This window comes from Drosophila innubila, assembly GCF_004354385.1.
Source record: "Drosophila innubila isolate TH190305 chromosome 2L unlocalized genomic scaffold, UK_Dinn_1.0 4_B_2L, whole genome shotgun sequence".
Classification (NCBI taxonomy): Eukaryota; Metazoa; Arthropoda; class Insecta; order Diptera; family Drosophilidae; genus Drosophila; species Drosophila innubila.
Genome location: NW_022995372.1, coordinates 3,090,398 through 3,117,716, shown reverse-complemented (window position 1 = coordinate 3,117,716; position 27,319 = coordinate 3,090,398). Strand labels below are relative to the sequence as shown.

Here is a 27,319-nt window from a genome sequence, read left to right as displayed (position 1 = left end):
CCAACGCCAACAATTGTTTATCAATTTGTTAAATCAGTTTCGTTGCCGTTGCCGTTGCGAGTTGCGATCGATCGTCGCCGATAAGCGACACAGCAACAACAACAACAACAACAGCAACAAAAGAAAGAGAAGCCAGAGCGGCAGAGAGGTGATAGGGACAGGGGGGCTACTTTATCAACCGGCAGATTATTGTTGCTGGTTTCTCACTTGGCCAAGGCATTGTTGTTGTTGCTGTTGTTGCACTCGGTGGGCGTTGTATGCAGCCATAAACAATCGAGCAATTTGGTGTGCTACGATCAGGGCCATACTGAAAGAGAGGGATACATAGAGAGAGAGATAGAGAGAGAAGGGGAGAGAGAAAGGGGCAACAAGTAAGTAATTCAAGTTCTCGACTATAAGATACTAGCTACTCCATTTAAATATAAATATATATAAATTATATTTATGTATTTTTAAGTGCAGCGTTAAATAAATTACTGCATATTTTTAGGGGATAGCAACTTAAAACAGCCATAACAACCGATATATTTAACTGATCTACACGTAATAAACTAAAATTATTCATGTTTATAAAAGGAAATATTCATTATTAAAAAGAGGTTTTTATCTTAAAAATTGTGAGTGTGTTAAAGTAATTTTAAACAGTCATAGCTACTGTTATATTTTACTGATCTACATGCGATTAGGTGAAATTATTCGTATTTATAAACGGGAATATTCACCATAAAAAATTTTATCTTAAAATTAATATATGAAGCAACTTAAAACCGCCATATTTACGGTTTAAGGATATAATTAAATTAAATTATTTAAGTTTATACAAGTAAATATGTATTTCTTGTCAAGAAAAATGTTCTTTCCAATTTTCTCGGAGACAAAAGATTAATTTATTTTATTATAAGGAACTACTTATAAAACAAACCCTTATACAATACGATTACCGGGTATAAAAAGGGTTTAGGGGGCAGTCGACCCTTTGTTCATTTGTCGAACTGGCAGAGTCGCCGACGCCGTCGTCGTCGCCATCGCAGCTAATCGTTGCGAGAAGAAGGTCAGTTAACCCGAAAACCCTCAACGTAGAAGCTGCAAGCTCATTTTTGGCTGCCAGCAACGCGATCTTGATCATGTGGCAGTTGCAGCTTCAACTGGTGGCATACCACAAGCAGCGTTGTGGCTAGAAGAGACTCAGGCGACGCGACGCCAGTTGGTCTGGTCGAGTCTGGTCTATAGTCTACTCAATTCTCTAGACGGTTGCAACGGGGCGTATGCGTAATGGTTGAAGGCGTGTTAAAAACCTCGCTTTGCATGCCTGCGAGTGGGAGTGGGAGTGTTGCATTTGCAGTTGGAGTAGCTGCAACATCACCATCCGCAGCAACAGCAGCAACAGCGGGAGCGGCACATTTAGCTGTTTATAATTAAACAAATTTCCCAAGCGTTGGGTGTTGAGCTCAAACAAATTGAAAAACGTGAGTCGAGAGTCGAGAAATCGCTGCAGCTGCTGATAACAACAAGTGGGCAGGCTACAGTCCAGCTGCTCGACTGTTAGATGCCCAGTATCCGTATCTTCATAGTCTTTATATTTAATTAACAAAAATGAATTAGTTACAAGTCTAAAAAAACAACAATAAAGATTTAATATTAAATTATTGTTATTTTTTTATAATTTATTTTTTTTTTAATTTAATTTTTTCTCGCTCCACTGTGTTGAGTCGACGTTAATGAAATTTATATATTTAAAATTCTTTGTCCTGACTTACTCACTGAATCTGACTCATTGATCATAGCATAGCCCAAAACATAAGACCTACGAGGCTGAAATTTTCACACCATGTAGATGAGACAATTTTATTAAATTTGACGGCGTTTTGCGAAATTCGATTTGCAAGGGGGTCAAAGTTCACACAAGTTGAGAAAACTGCTATTTATGAAACACTTTGTAAGTTTTAGAGCTTTCTCAACCATACCCAGATATTGCGTCTTTTTTACCATGTGTTACACTCTCACCAAATTTGATCAAAATCGGATAATTATATTATATAGGTGCCACAGAAACAATCGGGCTCAAAATTAACCTTAAGTGTGAAACCGAGCAGCCACCTGGTAAATTAATAAAATAATTTGCTCTGCTTAATAATAAAACATAATGAAGTGTGCAACAAATTTTTGCAAAATAACATTTTTAATCAAGGCTATAATTTACAAATTACTAATAGAGAGACATTGTCACAGACTTTTAAGCCTGTTTACTCTTTTGTTTACTGGGCTGAAAATCTTTATTTTCGCGCGAAAATGTTGCCACCTTGTGGCAGTCACTCTCTATCTTCGCGTCCGTCTCTGCCTCCGTCTCCGTCTCCATCTCCGTCTGCAACTCCAGCTCCAAGTGCAACGCTGACTGTGGCAATCAACGCCATCAGCAGCCAGTGGGACTCCACTTGCAGTTGCAGTTGAAGTTAAAGTTAATGTTGGAGTCTCGTCTCTTGGCGCGTTTCTCGCGCTTCTTATCAATTGTTATTAATCAAAAAAGGCAGCAAAAACAAATGCAGAGAGCACAAAATTCAGCAATTCGCCGATTCTCCAATTCGCTAAAAGAACAAAAAAAAAAATAAAAATAATACGAAGCGATTCGCGTTCATTTCACACTTTTAGCTCGCAGTTCGACTCTTGGCTGCATCTTTGAGAGTTAACCCGTGCAAATAATCAACATTCTCATATCTTTTTGGGGTTCGCAAAGCTATTCGTGATTTACTTGCAGTTTTCAGTTTTCAGTATTTTTATTTTCAGCACCTCCTTAGCGCTATGGGAAACGGTCCAGGCGTCCCAGCCAAATTCTTTGATCATTGTGATAAGCAATTGGATTTCTTACTCTGCTTCTTCGCTTCTTACACACTCTTTATACTACTTTATACAATGTGGCCCAAAATGCCACAATAAAATTCTAAAATTGTTGTACAGTCCTGGCGCCCAACTTATAAGACTTGTTCTTATTTCCAAGAATTTAAAAACACACTTGGATTCTCAGCTCTAATTTCTAAAAATGTCTTTGTGTTCTCTCTGCAACAATGTATAAAATTATGTAATAGAATTTCAAGCAAAACCCCTGAAGAATCTAAATTTATTTAAATCTAAATAACTTGTGTCATAAATAATTTAATGAATAAAATATTATTTATATTATAATAGTAACTAAGTATTTTCTCTTATATTATTAACTCTTATTTAATTTCTGCCAATATACAAAGTCTAAAAAAAGTCGCAGATAAATAATTGAAATATATATTGGCGTAGACTGTAAACTAATTTATGTAAAGTTCAAAAATGTCTTTTAGCTCAAGCTAGTCCATGCAGAATTGGGACTTACTTACATAGCACATATTTATTTTATTATATTTAAAGTTCTAAAGAAAAGGGAACAATCTAAGTAGAAATCAAATCATTTCTTTATTTATCTTTATTATTATTTCAAGTTAAGTAGAAATCAAATCATTTCTTTATTCATCTTTATTATTATTTCAAGTTTCGTAGTTAAACTAATGGCATTAAAAAATATCAACTTTCAGTAGCACTAAAATATGTACTTCTAATGAAATTAAGTTTTCATTATAATTATTTAAGGCTAAAAATAATTTTTTTTTATAATTCTAAAGAAAATACATTTCATTTTGTTTATTGAAGTACTATTTCAAATGTAAATCAAATGTTTCTTTTTAAAAGCTGAAGAAAATTTATTTAATTATCAACAAATTTTAAATGTTAATGAAAAATTAATGGTGATGCTTATAGGCACAACTCTGCTTCATAGAAATATTGATACCTATTATAATAAAATATATTGATGAAATTGAATTGAAATTACATTTTCTTCCAGTTAAATTCTCTCAAACAAAACACTTTTAATATGTTTACTTAGTTCTTTTCTTCGTTGTATTTGTATTTGTATAGAGAAATCATACAATACTCCAATGAATTTGATTTCGATTCCAATTGCGAAGATTCCGACTTCGACCCAAGCTCTCAAGAGTTCATTCTGTCGACTAATTTAGCTCACGTATTCGAGTTCGAGTTCGAGTTTCAAGTCGTAGAGTTGTCAATACAAAGCATCGACTTGGACTTGCATTTCTACGGGGTAGCCATGTACTCTATCTGCAATCTATAGAACTTGAACACAAGCAGAAGAAGCAGAAGAAGACGAGTCTGTGGACAAAAAGAGCGGGAGAAGAGACTTGGGGACTCGAGGACTGTAGTCAATTCCTCGAAATCAAGCGAGTCTCAAACTCTTTTTGATGTCTTAATTAAAAAACGTGCAAATGATGCAACAGGAGAGGGTAGAATTTGGGGAATGGGTATCGGTTGCTGTATATATATATTTTTTGTTGTCTTTGGACTTTTGCACAGAGAGTTCAATGTTGAGCAATTGATGCAACTGTTCAGATGTGTTGCTGCTGTTGTTGTTGTTGCTGTTGCTGCTGTTGTTGCAACTGCCGCACGGCATGCTGATAAGACAGAAAGGGGTAGGGGAAATGGTTGGGGGAGGGGAGGGGGAGTAAGGGTTTGGCTTAAGAAATTGTCACAGTACATACTTGAAAATTTCGTGTGAGCACGCTCAGCGTCGATTGTTGCTGATCAAGCGATCAACAGCAGCAGCAGCAACTGCAACTGCAACAGCAACAGTTGTCGTCTACACACACACACACAAACACACACACACACACTGCATTTTGGTTTGTGATCAATTGCAATCTCAAGTTTTCAGCTGCTGTTGCTCCCACAATCTCGTGTGGTTGCTGCACGGCAACAGCAGCAACTGTTGCACAAATTTAAATTGACCCAAGTGCAAGTTTGAATGTTGCTAATCTCAAATCGCAGCTAGCGAGTGTTGCCATGTTGCTGCTGCTGTCGACAAGAGCAACATGTTGCTGTTGCTGTAGTTGCTGCTGCTGCTGGTCTCATAATTTGCGTTTATTAAACACGGTCTTCATTTGCATAAACGTCTGCTTGTTATGATTAACATCACAGTCAATGTTGCTGCTGCTGCACAGCAATAGTTGTAGTAGTTGAAACTGCAACAGCAGCAACAGCAACAGCAACATTGCAATTGCTGTAAACAAATCACGCTTCTGGCAGATCAATCAACAACATTTCAACTGACAATTGCTGCCTGACAATTCAATTGTTTGTCTTGCTGTCTCTCAACAACAACAGCAACAATAGCACGACGACAGCAACAACATGTTGTCCAAACTAAATGAAGACAGCGAAAAAAGCAAACGAAATTTCTAGTTTTTTTTTTTTTTTTTTTGTAGCAGTCCCTTCGTTTTACAGTTACACTAAATTCGTGAGGGCGGTGACACGCCCACCCCAACACGCGACCGCCCACAGGCGACTTGGTAACTGCAACTGGGGAGCCAAAAGGATCAAGAAATCGAATCGTGTCTTTCATTGTGTTAACTTCATTGCTTTGCCAATTTTTTGATGACTTTGATGAGTTTATCAACAAAAGGCAGCCACGACAATGACGAGAGGTGGGGAGGGTAGCTGTAGAAAGAGAAGAGAGAGAGAGAGGAAAAAAAGAGAGGAAAGCAATCGGCAACTTGGCATTAAATTAAAGAGGCGCGAACATTGCAGCGAGCTGTGTGAAAAACGCGCCGAAAATGAAATAGAACGTTTTCGAAATTTATAGTCGACTATAAAATACCACTACTCAATTTAAAATTAAATAAATATAGCATAGAATAATTTTGAATTACAAATTACTGCATATTTTTAGGTGTTTGTAACTTAAAACAGCCTTAACTATGGTTATATCGAAAAGATTTAGTTGCGATTAAGTGAAATGATTGATGATTATAAAAGGAAATGTTCATCATCTTCAAAGGTATTCTAACTTAAAAAACTGTGCGTGTTTTACAGTCTTTTTTTTTTTGCAATATTCAGAAAAAATTTTAAAGACATTCTGTAGGATACGAATTCATGCACCAAATTTGAAGTCTCTAATTAAATTAATTTGTATGGTTTTCATAGAAGTCTTTATGCAAAATTTGTTTGTTTTGTTTCTGTAAAATGCTTTGAGATGTACGTTAATAAAAATGACTATTTTTCTAAAGTATTCGATTTATATATATATTTTTTACTGCTTTAAGCAACTCAATAGAAAATAAGTGAAAATACAGAGTTAAATTATATTAAAAACCATGAAGTTTGCTGTATTTTTTATATCTTTTAATTCTCAATGCATTTAATTTGTCTTAAAATGCGTGGAAAGCAATATTTTTGTTTTTGTGTATGTAACATACATTGCAACGAATGCAATATACCCTAGAATTTAGCAGGTAATGGGTGTAAAAGTTAAAGACAAAAGGGAACGGACCCCACAGACAGTTGTTGTGGTTGTTGTTGTTGTCAGTTGTTGCTAACAAGATGTGCGCAGGCAACGACAACAGCAACAACAAGAATAGCAGCAACAACAACAAGCAGTTAACAAGTACAAAGCCAAAAGACCGACACGCATAGTCTCCAGAGTCTCCAGAGTTAGCAGCTACCAACCAATTCAAGTCGCAACACACACACAATGCCACGCAACATGGGGCAGGCAACAAGCTGCCACTGCCACCGTCTTCTTGGCCACAGTTTCAGTTTCAGTTGCAGCCTCATTCGCATTCTGTGCCTCGAGTGACTAACAAAGCGGCACGGCAGACACATCATTACCTACCAATTAGGCCTCCGAAAAGTGTGGCATGCGGGGCGGGAATGGGGGAAGGGTAGGCTGAGTTAAGGGGCAACTTGTGGCAATTCTGTTCGCAGTTCTGTCTGCTCTTTTGGTGGCACAATAAACGGTTAACAGCGCGGCAAAGTGACTGACAAGGCAGCAAGCAAATAAGCCATAATGCAGACCTGGCCGAAAGCAAAAAAAAAAAACGGCACAAGAACACAGGTTTTATGCTCAGTGCATGTGTGTGTGTGTGTGTGTTGTCTACCTGTAGGTCTACCTGCCCAACTGGTGGCTGCCCTTTTTAGCTTGATGAAGTGCAAAGTGCTTGCTAACAGCTTGTAATGAGTTCCAAAGTGTCGCTTTTTATGCACAGCTTAACGAGTCTGAAGAATTAATAGCAGGCTCAAAAGGATTAGCCACACTGCACTACATAGGAGTTGAAATTTATTTATTTACCCATTTATTAAACTATGACTTAATAAATTGTTTTTTTTCACGTTTCATTTATGCTTAGTATTTATAAATTGTCGTTCTTAACTTTATCGAACTTAAACTCACCAACTAAAAGTAAATTCAATCCGAAAAGTTTGGACAAAATTATACAAAAACTTATTCTTTTTTAATTTTAAAATTAAAACATAATAAGTTGTTTTGAAAAAATGTGTGAAACTTAAACAATTAATTAAGTATCTGAAAAGTTTTGCAATTTATATGAATAAATTGAATTTGGTAAGAAATTGTGTGTGATTATAAAATACAGTCTAAATAGTTAAAATTTAGAAATGTTTTGCTTTAGCTTATACTTTTTATTTATTACACTTGCAGTTACAATTTTCATTTTTTCACCATAAAATCTATGTTCTGTAAAAATTTCAGCCTTTTAGCTCCTACAGCTTAATTTTTATTTGATTATATGTGTATAAGTTAAATGAAAACTTAAATGTGAGATAGATTTTTATCTTACAGAAACTTATAGTAGTTTAAATAAGACTCTTCAGATACATACTTTTAATGCACTTTATTCAGCTTCAGTCTTTGCCTTGATTATTCAGTTAGTCAGAACTAGTTTTTTTTTTTATAAAGATTATTTATTTCACTTAAACTTATTAGTTTATCTTTAATAACGCTTTCATTCCAGATATTTTTAATGCAGTGTCATTTGACATTAATCAACACTGCATCTCACACACACACAGCTGACTCAACAAATTCTCTCGCAAATCAACAAAAGCACTTCTCAATTCAATTTGAAATGTTTGCTTGCAACAAATCGATTTACTATGTGCCCCATCTCAAGTGTTGCATATTAACTTGAATGTTGCACAAATAAAGCAACAACACAAATCCACAATAGCAACAAAAATTATTAGAAAAAATATATAAACGAGGGTCACTCAATCAAAATGCAAACAGAAATGAGTTTGCAAAATAAATGTATGATGATTTCCCAGTGGCAAAAAAAGGGAAAAGTTTGCAACATTTCCGACAATAACAACAACTAATTGACAGCGCACCCTTTTGACTAAAAAAAAATTGTCACTCAGTGTTTGTTCATTCACTTAACATTCAACATTCATATTCATTCATCTAACGCATTCATTCATTCATTCAATCGCCATCTAAAGTTGCAGGCAAAAATCTCGTATAAAAATGACGAAAAGTCATAATATAATGCTACTCATATCACATAAAAAAATTACAACATAAATCACACACAGCCACACACACATACACATACATACCAATACATTTATGAGCGACACACACACACACATATAGAAATTTTGGCTGCTGTATTAAAAATAATATCGTCGTCTGGTCGAGAAAGATAAGAAAATTTATCCAAAGGATTGCGTGGTGTTATGGCCACCATTGAGGCAAGTCACTCAGTCAGCCAGACAGACGGGCAGTTGTCCCCAGCTCTTACTCCTCCCCCTTCCCCTTCCCTCCCTCCTCTCTCCTCCGTATTTCAGCTTTCTCTTTGTCTGCGCAACCGCAAGGACAAGGCCAACCTGCAAATTTTACCTCCCTCTTAGCACACAAAGAGCTGGAGATTTTATGACCAGCCCAAGTCGAACCCATCATCATCATTATTATTATTATCATCATCATCATCATTGTCACAATCATCAAGACAGGAGCAGGCCCAGGAGCAGGACTTAGGCCGCTATTCTGACTGCCTGTGGCGATCTGTAAACGCCGATAACAATTTCTCTACATATATATATTATTATTTTTTTGGTAAACGAACGAATAAATTTCATAAAAAGGATTACCAGACCAAGTACCTTGTGTGTGTGTGAGTGTGTGTGTCAATATTTGGCCACATGTGGTGCAACGTTGTGTAATTTATTGTTAAAAAGTATAAATTTTATTTGCCACCCTCAAAAAAAGGAGCCCATCATAAATTTAACAGTGGAGCCAGCGCAACTTGTACGGACTCTGTTTATATTTAAAAAAGTAAAAAATTAAAAAATACATATGCATTAAAAATATATATAAAATATAATATATAAAATAATTAAAAAATTGTATTCCTCTAGATCTACCCATTGATTTATATGCCAAGGGTCCCACCACTGCAATTTTGAAAATTAAAAATTTTAAATCTTAAGTTTCAACTTTTAATCGACTTCGTGTGTCATAATTTGCATAAAACAACACTTTAAACTTAATTCTGAGAGCTTTCATTTTCTTTTAAGAAATCATGTGAAATTGATGACAAATTTTGACTTGTAACGTGGGTATATTCAAAGTCTAACCAATTTCAAACTGTCATAACTTTGGTAAAACTCAACCGATTTGCAAGCGGAATGTCATTTTGATCATGATTTGGCCTACAAATTTATTCTGCATTTAAATTTTGTTCATTTAGAAAATTTTTAGATTTTTCAATAACAGCCATAATTTGATGGTAAGGGTCCCCCCTTTGATATTTTGAAAATTCAAAATTTTAAATCTCATGTTTTTACTTTTAATCAACTCCTTATATCGTAATTAGTATAAAACAACACTTTAAACTTGATTCTGAGAGGTTTTATTTTTTGTAAAAAATCATGTTATATTGATTGCAAATTTTGACTTGTAAAGTGGCTAAATTCAAAGTCTAACCAATTTCAAACTGTCATAACTTTATGAAAACTCAATGGAATTTTGAAGCGGAATATTATTTTCATCATATTTTGGTCTTTGAATTCATTCCGCATTCAAAATATATTAAATTTCTCCAAAAAAATTTTTCTTCTAAATCTAAGTATTGATTTCGACCATTTTTTGTGTGTAATCCGTGAATATATATATTTTTTTATTATAGACAGACAATTATAGGCTCACGACTTTGTAGACTTGCTTGCTGATCAAGTATTTATTTATTTATTTTCTGCTGTCTATTATTCAGATTTTACAACGTAAGTGACAAACTAAGTGTACTATTTGCACATCTTAAGAACAGGGTCTAAAAGGGCGCATAAAATAAAGTGCAAATAAAATTATGTTTTTGCGCTGTGATTTTTGGCCAATGATATGGCAAACACACACACACACACACACACACTCACACACACATGTAGTGTGTGCAGTTAATCATAAATACAAAATATGAGCAGGCGCCAGTTCAATTCCAAGCGAAAGTTGACTTCAACTCGAGTTGTGACGTTCCCCAAAATTCGGTCACAGTGCGTATGCGTAATGTGACTGATGTTGTTGTTGCTGTTACTCCTGTTGTTGCTGTAGACGATGGACGTTTGCTGATAAGCCAAGGCGCGTAATGGATTTCTGTAGATTCCCCCTGCAACCCCACGCCCCCCTTTCCCCTCAGCAATCGCTTGTTGTTGTTAGGTTGTTTTTTTGGTGCAGCAGCAATTGTTGTTGCTGTTGTTGTTGTTGTGGCCCGCAGCAAAAAGCTGCAATGCGTCCCGCATGGCAACTGGAACTGACTTTAACTAGCGAGGGGAGTACAAAAAATAACAGAGCTAAATAAAAAAACTTGGCCGTCAAATGATTAATTACATGCCGAAAAGCTATCTAACAATTTGACTCGCTGTCTGTGTGTTTATTTCGGATTGTCATTAAGCCATGGCAAAAAAAAAAAATAAACAAAAAAACAAACAACGAAGACAACAACAACAACAATAATAAAAAATTATGCCATAGATAAAATGCCATTAGAGAGTGGCGCTCATGTGTATTGAGAATGAGTGGGGAGCAGCAGAAACGGGAGGAGCAGAAACAGGAGGAAAGTCAAGCAGCGAGAACTTGTTGGCAAGAGTGGGTGGTTGCAAGAGTGGGGGGTCTGGAAGGTAAACTCACTTAGCGCCATTAGAAGACAGGCAGCCACAACAGCAACAACAACAATCAAGAACCATACAGTCCAGCTGATCGACTGTTTGACGCCCAGCAGCTGACTATTTGCATTCATTCGAAATACCCATAGATAGAGTTTTTAAATTTTAAAAATCTAAAATAAGAACAAAAAAATATTTAATTAAAAAGAAAGAAAGAAAAAACGTAAGTCAATTCTAGTGGTTGATCTGATTGTTTTTTTTTTTCCAAGTGGTATAAAAACAATGAAGGATTAAAATTGAGTTATCCATTTTAAATGCCGAATCGAAATAGAGGCCAAATAATGATAAAATTGACTTTCCGCAAGGAAATCGATTTAAAATAGACAAGTTTTAGATCAAGTGCTAAGGCTAAGTACGGAAAAAATGGAGAGTGATGGTAAAATATTAATTTTACCTTTTTTTTTTGGCAAAATCAAAATCATGGAGGTCAAATAATGATAAAATTTATATTTTGCATTAATATCGGTTAAGTTTTAACAAAACTATTCAAGATTAGGGTTCGAAGGTCAAGATCGGGTACGGAAAAAATTGACAGTAATAACAAAAAAAAAAAAATGAATATTTGAATTTTGATGCAGAATTAAAATCGAAGTTAAATAATGATAAAATTGACATTTCGCAAGAAAATCAGTTGAGTTTTGACAAAGTTATGACAGTTTGAAATTTTCGAAATAGCACTACATAGAAGTATTTTCAGCCAATTTGGTTGATTCAACTCATATAGTACACTTTAAGAACTAGGTAATAATATAGGCAGACATTGGCACAAACTTATAAGTCCGTATATCCCTTAAGTACTGGGCTAACGAGAGCAGCAACAACAAAAGAGCAAACGAGGCCAAGATAGGACAAGTTTTGGGGTCTGAGTCTGGGGTCTAACACTGCAAGTATGCAATTCGGAGAGATAAGCCGAAGCATTCATGAATTTCATAGATAAAAACCACACACACAGGCACATGGAGAGAGAAAGACGAAGAGAGAGAGAGAGAGACGCAGAGAGAGAGCGAGAGGTAGTGAAATACACAGCTTGTAGATGCGCTTACAGTACATTGCACAGCAGCAGCAAATGAAGAGCACCCAAAGTGAGCAACATCATCAGCAGCAGCAGCAACAACAACTATAACAACAACAACAATTGCAGGGTTGACTGGGTGGGCGGCAGGAGCTAAAATCAGCAAGAGCTAGTAAGCGAAAACTATACAAAATTGCTGAACTTGAAAATACCCTGCCCAACCATAGATAGTATGTAGTTTATATAAAGTTGCAATAGTTGAATATGAATTAATCTTAAAATTCAACTGTTTATAGTTTAATGTTTTTCATAAAATATGTTGTCAGCCATTTTTTGATAGTTTCTAAAAATTTTTTAACATTTTTATAGTAAAGATTGAAAAATCACTTTATTTTATATGACATTTAACTTAAAGTTTTTAATTAATTACTTTTCATAAAGTCTTTTATTTAGCTTAAAAATAAAAGTTCAAATTAATTTGAATATAAAAATGGTATACAAGAGTTCTTCCCATTCATCCAGATCAATTTTTTTCAGTACTGATTTTTTTTAAAACTCTTAACTCTTTCATCTAATCCCTGATATAAATACATATAACTAAATAAGTGAGTTAACAATACACAAATTCAATAAAGGGAGAAGTTTTCAAAGATATTAAGTACATAAGACTTTCCTAAGAAATCTGCTCAAAATTTAATGAATATTCAATCTGTATTAATTAATACTGCCGAAAGTAAAACTTTTTTTGTGATATGCATAGTTAATTTATTAAATTGAATATCTATTGTCACAAAATTTGAACTACTAAATTTTGAGACATGAATAGACATGAATCATTTAAAATCTTTTCTATAAGACATTCTTGTTTAGCGAAACTTGCTTTCAAAATTTATATTTATTCAAATACGACTCGATAAACTGCAAAGCAAATGTATTAGCTAAAATGCCTTAGACAGGTGTAAGTTTTAGAATTTAACCGCACACAAAAAGGGAAAATCAGTTAGTCAGGGGCGAGAGAGAGAGAGAGAGAGGGGAGAAGGAGAGAGGAATGACCAATGAACTAGGCGTGGCATTCTGAAGGGGCGAGAGGGGCTTAAAGGAATGTGACTCTGCATTTTGCCACACTTTTTTGTTGTTAGTGTTGCTGTTGTTGTTGTTGTTGTTGTTGCTGGTTGGTCTGTGCAACGTTGCCATGGAGTGTCAACAGCTAGATAAAGATTAGCGCAGACAAACGCCCACTTTTGGCGGCACTGTTACGCCCACTTGGCCACACGTTGTCTCCCAGCCTCTTAACCTCTCCCCCTCTCATTCTGCCATAGTATATCTATCTCTCTCTGTCTCTCACCATCTCCCTCTCTGTGTGTGTGGCTGCTGCAAATCTTTCACTGACGCAGCACAAAATGACCAAGTGGAAGGGCTGAGAGAAACAGGAGAGTCAGAGGAGATATGGGAGGCAAAAAAAGAGGAGAAGGAAGAGAAGTAAAGGGAACTGGAGGAGACAGCTCCAATGCCTGTCGGCTGAGGGGGATTATTAATGATGAATGCTTGAGATGGCAGCGAAATGGCGTGGAATGTCGAGCTGTTGCAACATCATCCCCCTTCCACCCCCATTCATCTCCTTCTCTCCCTGCTCCAACCAAAAGGTCGCAGGTTGACCAGCCACAAAATGGACAACTTGGAGAACGCTTCAGTTACATCTCCACTGTCTCCTTCTTCGCATCCTCAACAGCATCATCATCAGTTTCTCACTCAGCAGAGAAATGATGAAGAGAACTACACTGAGCAAAACAATAAAGTATTTCGTACTAAAATCGACATATTTTAAAATTGATACTCAGATTAAAATTACTAAGATTTAATTAACTAAAGTCGACTCTATTTTTAATTATATTTTATGTTCAAAGATTTAAGAATTTTAGAATATTGGTAAGTAGAATTAAGTGTAAAACTTGAACAGGATTTCTTTAATTAAAAGAATCTAGGTTCTCGGCTAATTTTTATACCCTGAGCCTATTGAAAATGGGGGAAAAGGGTATAATGTGTATGGCATGTATGTATGTAACAGACAGATGGGGGCGTGGCAGTATAAAGTATATATATTCTTAATCAGCCGTGTCGATTAAGCCATGTCTGTCTGTCTGTCCGTCTGCCTTTCTGTCCGTCTGTCCGTCCGTCCGTCTGTTTGAACGCGTCGATCTCAGAAACCAGCTAGAGACTTCAAACTTGGTATGCAGGTTTCTGAATACCATAGGCAGATCAAGTTTGTTTTATTTTTGGATATAGCTGCCATAGGAACGACAGGTCGAATATGAAGTTTTAGTATGAAAAACTTCTTGGTTTCTTGAGATATATCAATCAATCTGACATAATATACATTTGGGCTGGTATTATATATCCTGACCAAATTTTGTTTTGTAAATCGAACCACTATATCATATAGCTGTTATAGAGATGCTCAGTCGAAAATCAAGTTTTAGTATGAATAAGTTTTTTTGTTTTTTGAGATATCTTAACCATAGGAACAACTGGTCGAAAATCAACCTCAGTACAGAGTACCTGGGTACAGGGTGTCCTACTGTCGAGCGTGCTCGACTGTAACCACCCACTTGTTTGCACTACATTTAATAATTATCTCGCAAGACTACAAATTTTGGTGTAAAGAATTAAATTAAGAATTATTTTGAGGTGTATTGCTTATTTTCGGTCAGTGTAGGGTGTGGGCTGGATGGTATTCAATGTGGTTCAGTGGCTGGGTTTGGTGCTGCGTTGACATTGCTGATGATTATGAAGTGATATGAAATTGATGCCAATGATGATGCCAGTTAAGTCAAAACACGCACAACTTGACAGCACTTTGAGTGAGTGTGTGTGTGTGTGTGTTGAGGAGGGGAAAGGGGTCAGTCAGGGTTGCTCTGGTTATTCCATCATTTCCTGTACTGCCCAAAAAAAAGGGGTTGTCAAGGCAGTAAGGGATTGGGAAGGGGAATGGGAATAAAGTCAACTGTCTCTGCCTGGTCGCAAAAAGGGTTCGGACTTGTTTGAGGTGTCAAAATCGCAAACCGCACTCACAAAGTTAGTGCTCAAGGGGTGGTCAGCAGTGGTAGAGGACAGGCGCGGGGGTTAGGGTGTGAGGCAGGGGTAGAACTTGGCCTAGACTGAATTGTGGCTTTGGCATTTAGTCGACCAATCATCGCATTTTCGCTTGGCTCTGTGCTGATAAAGTGAAATTGGTAGGAATATTATATTCAAAGGATGGGATCAGACTTCCTCACACCCCCTCTCTACCCATCTACCCCTCTTCTACCTAACCCACTCAGTATTTTTTACTCATTCTCCCACGCTAACACTGGATATGAGAGCAGATTAAATTTTTATTGGCAAAATATCAGCAGCATGCAGCAGGACAACACTACAACCAAAAGTCACTTTACACACACACACACATGCATATTTACTCACACACTCACACAGCACATTTATTATTGGCATTAACGGGTTATGTGTCTGCCTCGGATTTCGCTGCTGACTGCTAACTGATAACAGTTTTTAGCCACTTCAAGGCTTTGACTGGATAAATGCTAAGCAGCAGGGGGAAAGGGAGAGTTTAAAAGGGAGAGGCAGAGTATAAAGGGGGATGCTCTTCTGGTATCTCAAACAGCATTTAGACACTCACCTCTGCTGTCGACGGTCATCTCTTCTGTGGTATCGGAACAATCACCTGCAACAACATAAAGTTAAAGTCGCAAACAGTTAGAATTAATTGAAAACAATTTGAAATAATAAATTCAAGTTGATTAAATTTTTTCAAAATTTTACCTTTACTTCTAATATAAGTATTGTATGTATAGCATGTAAATGTTAAATATATTATAAAATATTTTTGAGAAATAATTTATTTATGTTGATAAATTTTTTTTGAATTTATCTAGCTATATACTATATTAAATATAAAGCTAGATAAATTTCAAAATGTTATTAGTTATTATTCAATATATTATTTGTCATTTATGTAAATATTAAATAAATTGTTTGAAAGCGACTATAGTTTAATAAATTATTAATTTTATTGATACCCAAGAAATTTGAATACTTTTTAAAATTATCTTTTATAATCGTTTCAGTTCTTAATTTAAACTATTTATAATTAAAATATTTTTTTTTTATAAATAATTTTTTGTAGAATTATTTTAGTCGATGTTGAGTAAATAAAATAACGGCAAGTAATTATATTCAGCTTCCTTAATTTCTTCTTCCCAATCCCTCCCTCTCTCTCTCTCTCTCTCTTTCTCTCTCTCGAGCTGTTCTCTCTTTTCCTTTTTTTTCCTTACTTACTGCATTTATATTTTCATCTCAAATTATATTGTTAATATTGTTGCAATTATAAATTTCCAATTTTATTTTTGTAGATTTAAGAATCTTTATGAATTTCTCTTAGTGCATGAACAGTTTGAAACTGTAGACAGCTGCTTATCGAATATCGAATATGCAAGCGGTTTATCATTTATCATTTATTTTTTATCATTTTATTTATCACTTAATTCATATAACGTTTGCTGCAAAATATGTACATAATATTTAATATGCACATTAATTGCTTCAAGTGAAAACAATGTATATTCTTCTTGTTGTGGTTGTATAGGTTCTTGTTGTTGTTATTCATATCGCAATCGTATCTGTTAAGTACGCACAACACAACACAACACAACAAAACACACAACAAGTAGCCACAAACGAAGCCAGAGTTAAAGCCATAGTCAAAGTAAAAGCTATGCTTATAGCCAAGTCCAATACCAAGTCCAAGTCCAAGCAACACTCACTGTTGTTGTTGTTGTTGCTGTTGTTTTCTCGTTTTGATTATATTTCGCTGATATTCACTTCAAGGAATTATAATAACAATAATAACAACAATCCGCAGAATTCCTTCGTTTTTATTTCTCCTTCGTTCGCCAGATTGTAGATATCATACACACACACACACATACGTACACACACATGTGCGACCAGGAATGAATGTGTAGCCACACAGCGTAGATAGTCCACTGATAAGCAAAAAAAAAAAAAAAAAAAAAAAAAAAAATTGCTGGGATAACTTGGCCGAGTCTCTGCAGTAAAGAGCAGCAAAGGGGCAAGGAGGGTGGGGAGGGGGGGCAGTGAGTTAACCCCTGCAACGTGTGTGTTTCGCTGACTGTGGGGCAAGTAAAGAGCGAGAGAGAGTGAGCGAGAGCGCAACACTCAAATATCCGTTGGCTTAGCCAAAAGATCGTCTCACCTTTTGTTGTTATTCCTTTAGTTGTTGTTGTTGTTGTCTGACTGCTAATCATGGTTATTAGTTAGCCAATTTGCTGTTGACCAAGTGTGGCACATACATAGGTAGTAGGGTGTATGGGTGTTTGGGTGGTTTAATGATTGACAGTGACTTCTAAAATGCTCACTACTTTATTTGCCACATTTTTTTTTTTTATTACACTTGTATTCACATTGATTTGCTTGCTTTTCATTCACTTGTACACTCGCTTGTTATTCACATGAATATTTCGAATAATTACGCGACTCAATGCTTGACCGCTTGATTGATGGATTGATAGAAATAAAGCCGCATTCGTTGCTGCTCGTCTCGCGTTCTACGGCAAACTGAAAAACCACGCGCTCAGTAATGAAATTTTTCGTGCTCTGTCTCTTTGTCTCCCTCTCTCGCTGTCTGTCTGTCTGTGTATCTGTGAGATACAAAGATACCGAGGCTAAAACCGAATGACGACGACGACGCAGCGTCGCAGTTGACGTCGCTGCTGGCAGCGCACACAGCTGATGTTTGTTGATGACTCGCAATGACTGCGAGTTGTCTGTCTCTCTTTCTCTCCCTCTCCCACTCTCTCTCTCTCTCTCTGCCCCTCCCCTTTGTATCTGTATCTGTGTCTTGCTGGTGGTAAAGTTGTTTATCTTTCATTTGCCAGTCTGCCAGTTGAGCGTCTATCTGCTAGCCCTATCTGCCAGTCAGACAGTCAGACTGTCAGCCATCCAACCTAGCACAGTCCTATTCCCAGTTCCCAGTTACCATTTCTCAGATCCAAGTCGAAGTCTGCGGCTTTTTAAACCCCGTACTTCGAAAATGCAAAGGGTTTGCCTTTTATTTTATAAACCAAATTATTTATTTGTGTTTTATATGTCTATTTTATTCGTTATATATAAATTAATTTTATTTTACGTATTTCATTTATTTATTCATCTATTCTATATTTATTTATTTGCTTTTTTATCAATTTATTTAAAATATTATTTATAACTCATCAGTCATCAAAACAAAATTATTTTGTTTTTATAATATCATTCAATTTGTCAAAGGAAAATTTTAATTTAAGTCAAAACAGTGCCAATCTCTATAAAGTACATAAATTGTATATATTTTAGTCAAATTCGATTGTCTTTCCGTTTAAACGAAAGGAATTCTGAGATGATAAGAGCTAAAAGCATTAAATTTGGTATGTACACTGCTGATGTCTAAAGGCAAATCAAATTTATTTCAAATTATAAATGCCACGCCTTCTTCGCCCACAAATCGTGAGAGATTAACAAGCGTCACTGTGATCGGAATATTTTAAATATCAATTATTAGAAAATAAACTCGGAAGTTTGTAGTTCAAGTGTGTATGAGATTTACAGAATATGTACAGGGCTTCTCAAAGTCGGGTTCTCTCGACGGCAGTCTGTTCCAATAGCATAATTAAGTCATTTTTTTTTTAATTTTAATTCAAATTGTCGACGAATAATTAAAACTGTTTCCCTCTGGCTTAATTGAAGTTAAATTTTATTTGGAATGCTAATAAATTTATTTGTCGTTACATAAATTACTTAAATATAATAATTAAAATTATAAATGTAGGGTAACTGGCAGTCAAGCTTTTTGGCTAGTTAAATTCAGGTTAATTGGAATTTTTAATTGATTTTCTTCTTACATAAAAGCTACAGGGTCTCTTACAGTCGACCTTACTAGATTGTGGCCTTTGCTTCAGGATTAATTAAAACTAATATTTTTAATATTAAATGTTGAATAATTTTAAAATATTTTTGTTTTGTAACTAAAGAATTAAACGGTTGAATAAATTTATTTAAACTTGGGTCTGAGTGCAGGGTATTTCAAAATTGTGCTCGCTCTTCTATAGCGTTCTTACTTGTCTTATATTATTTTTATTTTTTATACTTTTTTTGTATTTTGGATTCGTATCTGTATCCGAGACACAGTCGCTACGCCCGGCCGGTTGACTGCCAACTGAAATAAGATATCTCTCGGGCTTCCTTCGCAGCCACAACAGCAACAGCAACAGTAACAACAACAGCAACGAACGTCGTTCGAAATTATTCGAAACAAAAACTGATAAAGCACTGATAAGAGCGCAGCGCGGCGCGCAGTTAGATAACATCGAGCGAGCGAGCGAGCGAGCAACCAACCAGTTGTTGGTAAGGCAGCCGGCAAAAGGCAGCCAACCAGCAGCAAAAACGGATACTCACACACACACACACTCATACAGTTGCAATTTCCATGCGCTGTGCACTTACAGATACAAAGATACAAAGATACATTCAACAAAGGCAGGCAGACGCTGGTTGTTTTTGTTGTTGTTACTATACGTGTGTATGTGTATCTCTCTCTCTCTCTCCTCTGTCTGTGTGTGTGTGTGTGTGCGAGAGATGCTTTTGTGCGATATCGCGTCGTACGGCTAATGGAATTCTGATTATTGCTTAGTGATAAGCGTTTTGTGTTTAATTGTATCTGTGTATCTGTATCTGCTTTTTGGCTCAATACACTGCAAGAAAAAAACATTGTGTATATGCAGGCATTTATACTCCACTGTTTCAGTTGCTGTTGTTGTTGTTGTTGTTGTTATTGTTGTCTCTTATCACCCCTTTTGTGTGTTGTGGCCTCCCATTGAGCTGAGTTCATTTCCTGCAGTGGCCAAACCCTCAACCTCAACTAACACCTGCCCCAATCCATAGTTACTCCCCACCCTTTCCTCTTCCCTCTCTTGGCCTCATTCCACTTGGCTTACGAGACTTTGGCGCTTTTCAGTTTTCATTGCGCTTATCAGCAAGCGTTGATCTATTTTAATGTTGCTTTGGCTTTTCCCCTTGTCTAGCTCTTTCCTTCACTCTCTCTCTCTCGCTGCTTCGTTTTTAGCCCAGTACTTAGAATGAATACAGGCTTATAATCTATGTTTAATAATAGCTGCAAATATTGATTCTTGAATCAGCAACTTTTAACTACAACATAAACTTTTTTTATATACTCAAAATTTTGAAGTAAATATTTATTATTTGATAATATTAATTGGGCATTTTACTTTGAATTCTTTTTCGACTTTATCTCAACTTCTTTTTGAATCAATTGTAATTTTAGTCGAAAATTTTCAGTAAATACTTATTTATTTATTTGCCTGTTAGTAAAATCTTTTTTAATATTAAACTTCTACTTGAGATTTTTTTTTAACTTTTGAAATGGAGAATATCGAATAATATAGGCAAATTTTTTTTAAAGACTTAAAATTTGGTAGATTGAATTTATGCTATTTTTCGGACATTTCCTGAAAATTACGTTTCAATTGATAAATAAACAAAGATGTTAATTGAGATTTAGTTATAAAAAGTTTAATGCAGGTAAGTTTAAGTTATTTATTATTCATGATTTTTTCATTATTTATATTCATAGATTCGGGTAATCTAGGAAAGATATTTTATATATATATATAATTTTTTTTTTTAATATTTCCCCTAATATTATAATATTTCAATATACATTTCATTAATTATCAATGTTGTTTAAATCGAAGGACTGTAAAGACACAACTACTGGGCATCTAGCAGTCGAGCAACTTGATACTAGTTTTCTTACTTGTTGTATTTGCTATCTGGCGCTTTTATCGGCGTTTGGTTTATTTCATTTGCCTGGCAGCTTTTGCAGATGCAAAACGTTTGCCAGATTCTTATCAGTTTACCCACAATTCACCCTCTCTCTTCTTTCTCTTCTTCTCACTCGCTCTCCCATTGCTCTCTTTTCGCTGCATTTGCTGCATTTACTCGCTGCTTGAAATCAGCTGTGTCTGCTGCGTTGCTGCTTGCGTCGACAGCGACTGCGACGCTGGCTGCGACTGCATTTGCCATGTTGCGCATGCGTCGTCGTCAACACCCGCCTGATACTCTCCCCCTCCCCCTCCCCGCTCTCCTCACTAATCTTCCCTTCAGTCTACGCTGACTTTTTCAACGATTATCTCGTTTGCCATTGTTGACTTTTAATTAGATTCATTAAACGCGCCGCTTGCCGTCGCCGTCGACGTTGCTGCCTCTGCCGCCGTGTTGCCACGCACTTACCCCTTCACCCTTATACCCTTTTCCCAGCCCCTTAGCTAGACGATACCTTTCAATACCCTTACAAAGTCACAGCACCATTGAAAAGCAGTTTAAAAGTCAAAATTAATCCACTTTTCGAAAAATATTTACATTTTTTTCTATTATTTTCATTATTTTTTTCTTTTTATATAATTCAAAAGTTTTCAAAACTCATACCAAGCTTATATAGACATTTCTCATAAAACTGCCTTTACTTTCAGCAAAATTGTCAAAAATTTGTAATGTGTTTTCATATTTTTACTGAATTTTTTATTAACATTTTCAAAAAAAAAAAAAAAAAAACAATTATAGCTCGTAAGGAAGTTCCAGAAATTAAAACCAATCGAAAACGAATATATCCAAACTATTTTAGATCTGAGAATTTTGCAAGTCAAAAATGTACATTTTTGGATAATATTTCATTCCTACGATCGTTTTTAAGCTTTAGTTACTATGATAAAATTGTTAGCTTGTCTATGACAATCCACAACAAATTCATGATATTCAAAAGTCATGAAAGTTAATTTTTAGATCTGGTAAATTCAGATTTAAATAAGTTGTGATTGTTAAACTTTTAAAAATAAAAAACTTAAGAGATAAAATTCCTCATGTTTCCGACATCATAATTAATAATTAAACAATTCCTTAAATTTTTTTAATTTAAAGGGTATTCCTGCTTCGACTTGTTGCAATTTTATTAGTTTGTTGTTTTCTTGTTATTCTGAATACATTTTCACATTTGGTGGGTGTTTTTTGAATTTATGCAGCGATAAACACTTCATGCGTGAATATCTGCAAAAGGTTTTTGAGAAATGTGCTTAACATTGTTAATGTTATTATAGTTGTTGTAGCAATTGCTGTTATTGTTGTTGTTGCTTTTCGTAGGGTGATGAACTACCAACAAATGTAGTGACAACATTCTCTTAATATTGAAGCTCAATTCTAGGTAGTTGTTTTGAAATTGTTTATGTTAAGTACATTTTACTAACTCACTCTTTCACTCTTTCTCTCTCTCTCTTTCTCTTTTTCTGTAGTATTATGTGTGTCATTGTTGTTACGTGCTCATTTATTGGCATAAATATGGAAGGTAAATAAAGACAGATCTACGTTTGCCGATAAATGAAGGCAACTCCAGGGAAAACAGTTATTAAAACACTAGTCCGCCACCTTATTAGCCCAACAGATACCTCTTTTTATTATGTTTATTTGATTTTTACTAAGTATTGTAATTTGGCTGAAAGTGTTCTAAGAAAAGGGCTTTAATAAAACATACCCTGTAAATATCCAAGCATAATCCAAGAGCTGCTATTACACTTTTCCCGCTTTATTGCTATATTTTATAGTTTTATATTTGCGTCTGTTTTGTGCTGTCATACCTTTTTGAGCATTTTTACAGGGTATACAATTATGCAGCAAATCATGTTGTTATTAAGTATTTGTGAGTTTTTGTTGTAATTATTGTTGCTGCAATTGCAAATGACGCAGCAAACACACACATAAGCACATACACACACACACACACACAAGTGTAGGCACACCCGCTACACACACACACACTTGCACACACACACACACACACGTTGATACATTGACAGCGACCCGAGGCGACCTCGATATACGAATACCTCGTACTCTCGTAAGTATACAGTACACTCAGTGCAACAATTATTCGTACATCCGATATGTTGAATTATTTGGTATCATAACATATACATTGGCTCACATATTTATATGACCCACTATATTAATAGCAATACTTTGTTTTAATTATTGCCTAAGTCACATACAATATATATTAAAAATTAAATACAAATATTTTGCTAAAGTTTAAATATTAATTTAAAACAATGCATTTAAGTTAAAATTATGCTTGCTTTTTAATAAAAGATAAAATCATTTAAAATTTTTAGTATGTTAAAGTAGTGGGTTAAATAAGCTATGCGGCATTGTATAGGGTACTATTGATATATAAAAATTTATTAATTTTTTCAACACGATTAAGATATACTTAAAAAGTATTTAAATAATAAAACAAATTAGTGTGCGTTAAATTTGAATGTTAGAAATAGTTGAAATTGTAAAATAAATAAATTTTGGTAAATATTTTAGTTTTCATGAAAATAATGATTATAATTTTGACAAATTTCATTCCAAAAAATTGTAGCTAATAAAAAAAAAACAAGACTTGCAATATTTGTTGAAGTATAAAAAGTAAGTGTACAAATACATGTTGTGCTGAGTGTATTTATGCCTCAATATGGAGCTCAGTTCAGTTCAGTTCAGTTCAGTTCGGAGAGCTCAACACTCTTGAGTCTTGAAGCCGGCGCAGATGCAACCAACTGATAAGATCCTGCCGCTGATAACAGACTTTGGGGGTTATTTTGTCTGCTTGTTGTTGTTGTTGCATTTGTTGTTTTTCCACACGCTGCCGAGTCGCGTTATTTCATTTCGTTCGCCTCGCAGATGCGTCGTTAAGATTAGCAAAAAGCAGCAATTTCTTGTTGTTGTTGTTGCTGTGGCAAAGCATATAAAAAAAGGGAAACAAAACAACAACAGCCAAACATTTATCATGAAATAAATCTACTCAAGTTTGTTTTTTGTTGCTGCTTTTTCCACTTTTTGTTTTTTTTTTTTTGTGGCACAACTTGGACTTGTTGTTGCCATTGTTGTCGTTGTTGTTGTAACTCGAAACTTGCACATTGAAGCCAAGCTTAATCACCAGTTAAGAGAGACGGGCATATCAGTTTGTATTATGTAATCATAATGTGTTTGCTCAACCCCAACCTTGAGTTAGTTCCATCTTTCATCTTTCATCTACCATCTTCCATCTCTCAGAGGCAGGTGGCAAAGTGTCAGACAGGATCATCAAGCTCTCTTTTAACCATTAAGCAACAACAATTTCAGCTCACACTTCTAACCAGGTCAACTTCAACACCTTTTGAGCTGCCATTCTGCATATTTATGAGGCGACAACAATGTGAATGACTTCATTGTAATGAAATTAAATCAATTAACATGTGCACAAGGTGTGAGTTGTTGCCTCCTCTCTCTCTCTCTCTCTCTCTACACTTCTCAACTCCCCACCCAAGTTGACACACTGCCTGCCAGAATGACTTTCACAGCGCCTTTTTTATCGGACAATCAATCAAAATGATTTAAATTTCATGCCGCGTTTCTGACGCAGTTGCCAACATTGTAGAGTTTTTTATAAATTTCCTTCAAAAACTGTTCTTTAACGCTTTGAATTATTATTATTAACAAATAAACAACTTACCTATTAAATTTCAAGATTTTAAAATATTTATCAAATTTGGATATAGAAATATTTTGAGGGTAAAATATGGATTAAAAATATATTTTTCTAAAAATTCAGTTTGAAGTTGGTTGGACATCAGAGTTAGTCACTTTACAAGTCAAAATTTTTATCCAATTCTTCATGATTTTTTACAAAAACATGAAAGGTCTCAGAATCAAGTTTAAGGTGTTGTTTTATACTAATTACGATATAAGGAGTTGTTTAAAAGTGAAAACAATTTATGTTAAATTTATTTTTAAAAAAATTAAAAATAAAGGGATTTTTGAAATTTGTGTCTCTCTGAAGATAATGGTACTATAGATCTGAATACTTATAAACTTTAGAATCTATAGCAGTAAACAAACTCAAAAGATGTAAATGAATATAAAATTAATGTAATTTATTTTATAATAGTAACAATTGTAATGTTTATACAATTTACGATTGACTGGACAGGTTTTATGAGTAATCATTAAATCAAATTTCTTAAACGAACTGAGATGGAATTAAAGTGCAGGTAATTTGCTGAAGGGTAAATATTCTTAGGAGCATTATGATTGATGCCTTAGTCATTTCATGAGCAGTTTTCAGTTTTATTGAACTGTTGCCTTGTCTTTTGAAATACGTATTTGTTTATGGTAGTTGCTGTTGTCAGTCATCGGGGCTCTAAGTGGTCATAAAATATGCTTAATGCATCAGGAAGCCGGCGCTATGCGGGTGCGACTGTCGATTCCATAGGAATCCATTGGATTGCAACCCCCTTTAACGTAAACGTAAACATCGTAAAATGTGAAACGTGAAACGTTATCTGTCGGTCGAGAGTCGACTGACTCTTTCGGCCTTGCAGTTAATTCAGTCAACTCATTTTCAGTCAGTTCAGTCAGCCGTTGGTAAGTGCGAGATTAAAATATTGGATAAGGCGGCAGAAATGCACAGAAATGCGATAACAACAAGTAAGAATGCGACAGTCGACGTGCTCGACTGTTAAATGCCCAGTATTCGTATACAAATAAAAAAAAAATAATAATTACAAAAGAAACATGAACAAAAAAGAAACATCAAAAGAGACAGACTTTTCTAAATTTGAAAACGAAGGCTCTAACATCTAAATTAGCAAGAATACAAAAAGTTTACTGGTAAAATAAATTTTTGATCGCAACATTAAAATTTTTATTTGTTTTACAAAAGTTTGTTATAATTTCAGAAAAATAAGCAGCAAATAAAAAGGAAAAATTTGATTTAAAAATGTTTTTAGTCAATTATTTTTTAAACAATATTTTATTTATATAAAAAAGTCCTAGTCAATTTTTTTATTACAACATTTTATATATTAAATGCATATTACAATAGTTCTTCAAAAAATTAAGTATTTGAAATTTTGGGGCACGAATATGCTGTGGTCATCAGACTTTTACCTCGCAAATAGGTTACTTTTATATAAAAACATACAGACCATGTTAGAAAATCATAAGCCTATGTGTCTCTTTGGTTACTGGGCTAAAATTGAAAATGGAAATGGTAACGTTCCTTATGGAGTCGCTTTCAAAATATAATTTTGCGTTATCGACATCGCCTGCTTTAAATACTGTTTCTTCCGTCCCCCGTTAACCATTCTGACTACCTCTCTATCTATATATCTCTGTCTATCTCTCTCTTTCGCTCTACCTTTTCTCTATCTCTGTCTGTGTCTCAGTTGCCGTAAGTGAGTGATAAACACGAGTTATCGCATCAATTAGTTCGGCGTCAAGTTGACGTCGTTAAAATACAAAACACAATGCCGAGACCGGAGAACTGAGACAGTCACCGAGGCCAGGGAGAATTTTGAGGTCTCTCCCTTTGTTTCCCCGCTTCAAAACTCACGTATGAACAGCGAAAGTCAAAACCCAGTCATAAAAACCCAAATCGAAAATCCAGAGACAACTGTAGTCGAGAGTCAAAAAATTCGAAGCCAAGACAACAATTTGAGACGCGGGCGCGACGTTTACAAAGTGTCAATGATCCTATAACCGATATTGAGATGACGTCGCCTTCATCTCCGACTCCGACGTCGTCGTTGTCGTTGTCGCCATACGCAAATTGAGTTTAAAAGTGGCTTGTAAAACAGTAAACGTTTTTTTTTGGAACTCGGTAGATGTCGCACAGTGGTTCGTATAGTCTTGTCACTTGACAAAAATTAAAACCATAAAAAATATTTAAATGTCGTTTGATACAGAATTATTTATACATGCACAATTCTAGAGGTAAGAAAACTTAAACTAATTCACAAAAGCCTTTATTTTTAAACACGAAAAATTTTTCAACTTGAATATAAATATAGTGGTCGTTTTTTTTAAATTTAATTTTGAATTTTCGGAAATAAATTATTTCAAAATAGGTTACTTGCATTTTTGTTTCTTTACTTTAGTTAAAATGTATGATGTTTGCAAAGCGAATACTAGAAAAATATTGTGCTTATTTAATTTTATAGCTATATGACATTTATTCAGCATATTTAAAATGGGGTGAAATTTACAACATTTGTGTTAAACTGGAACAACTGAAAAAGCATAAGTGTCTATCTATACCGTAGAGCTCCCATCCAAGAAATC

At 35.0% G+C, this 27,319-nt stretch overlaps 1 protein-coding gene across 1 annotated transcript in view; it reads right to left on the bottom strand.

Annotated features, from left to right (window-relative positions):
* The window catches only part of LOC117780132 (zinc finger protein ush), a 29,486-nt gene extending 11,740 nt beyond the window's left edge, over positions 1-17,746 (bottom strand). Inside the window, exons 1-2 of the mRNA XM_034616545.1 lie at positions 17,331-17,746; positions 15,735-15,779 (exon numbers count right to left, since the gene is read on the bottom strand). Of these exons, the coding sequence (XP_034472436.1) occupies positions 15,735-15,779; positions 17,331-17,382 (97 nt within the window). The 5' untranslated portion in view covers positions 17,383-17,746. The remainder of the gene's footprint in view (positions 1-15,734; positions 15,780-17,330) is intronic.
* Between the last annotated feature and the right edge of the window lie 9,573 nt (positions 17,747-27,319).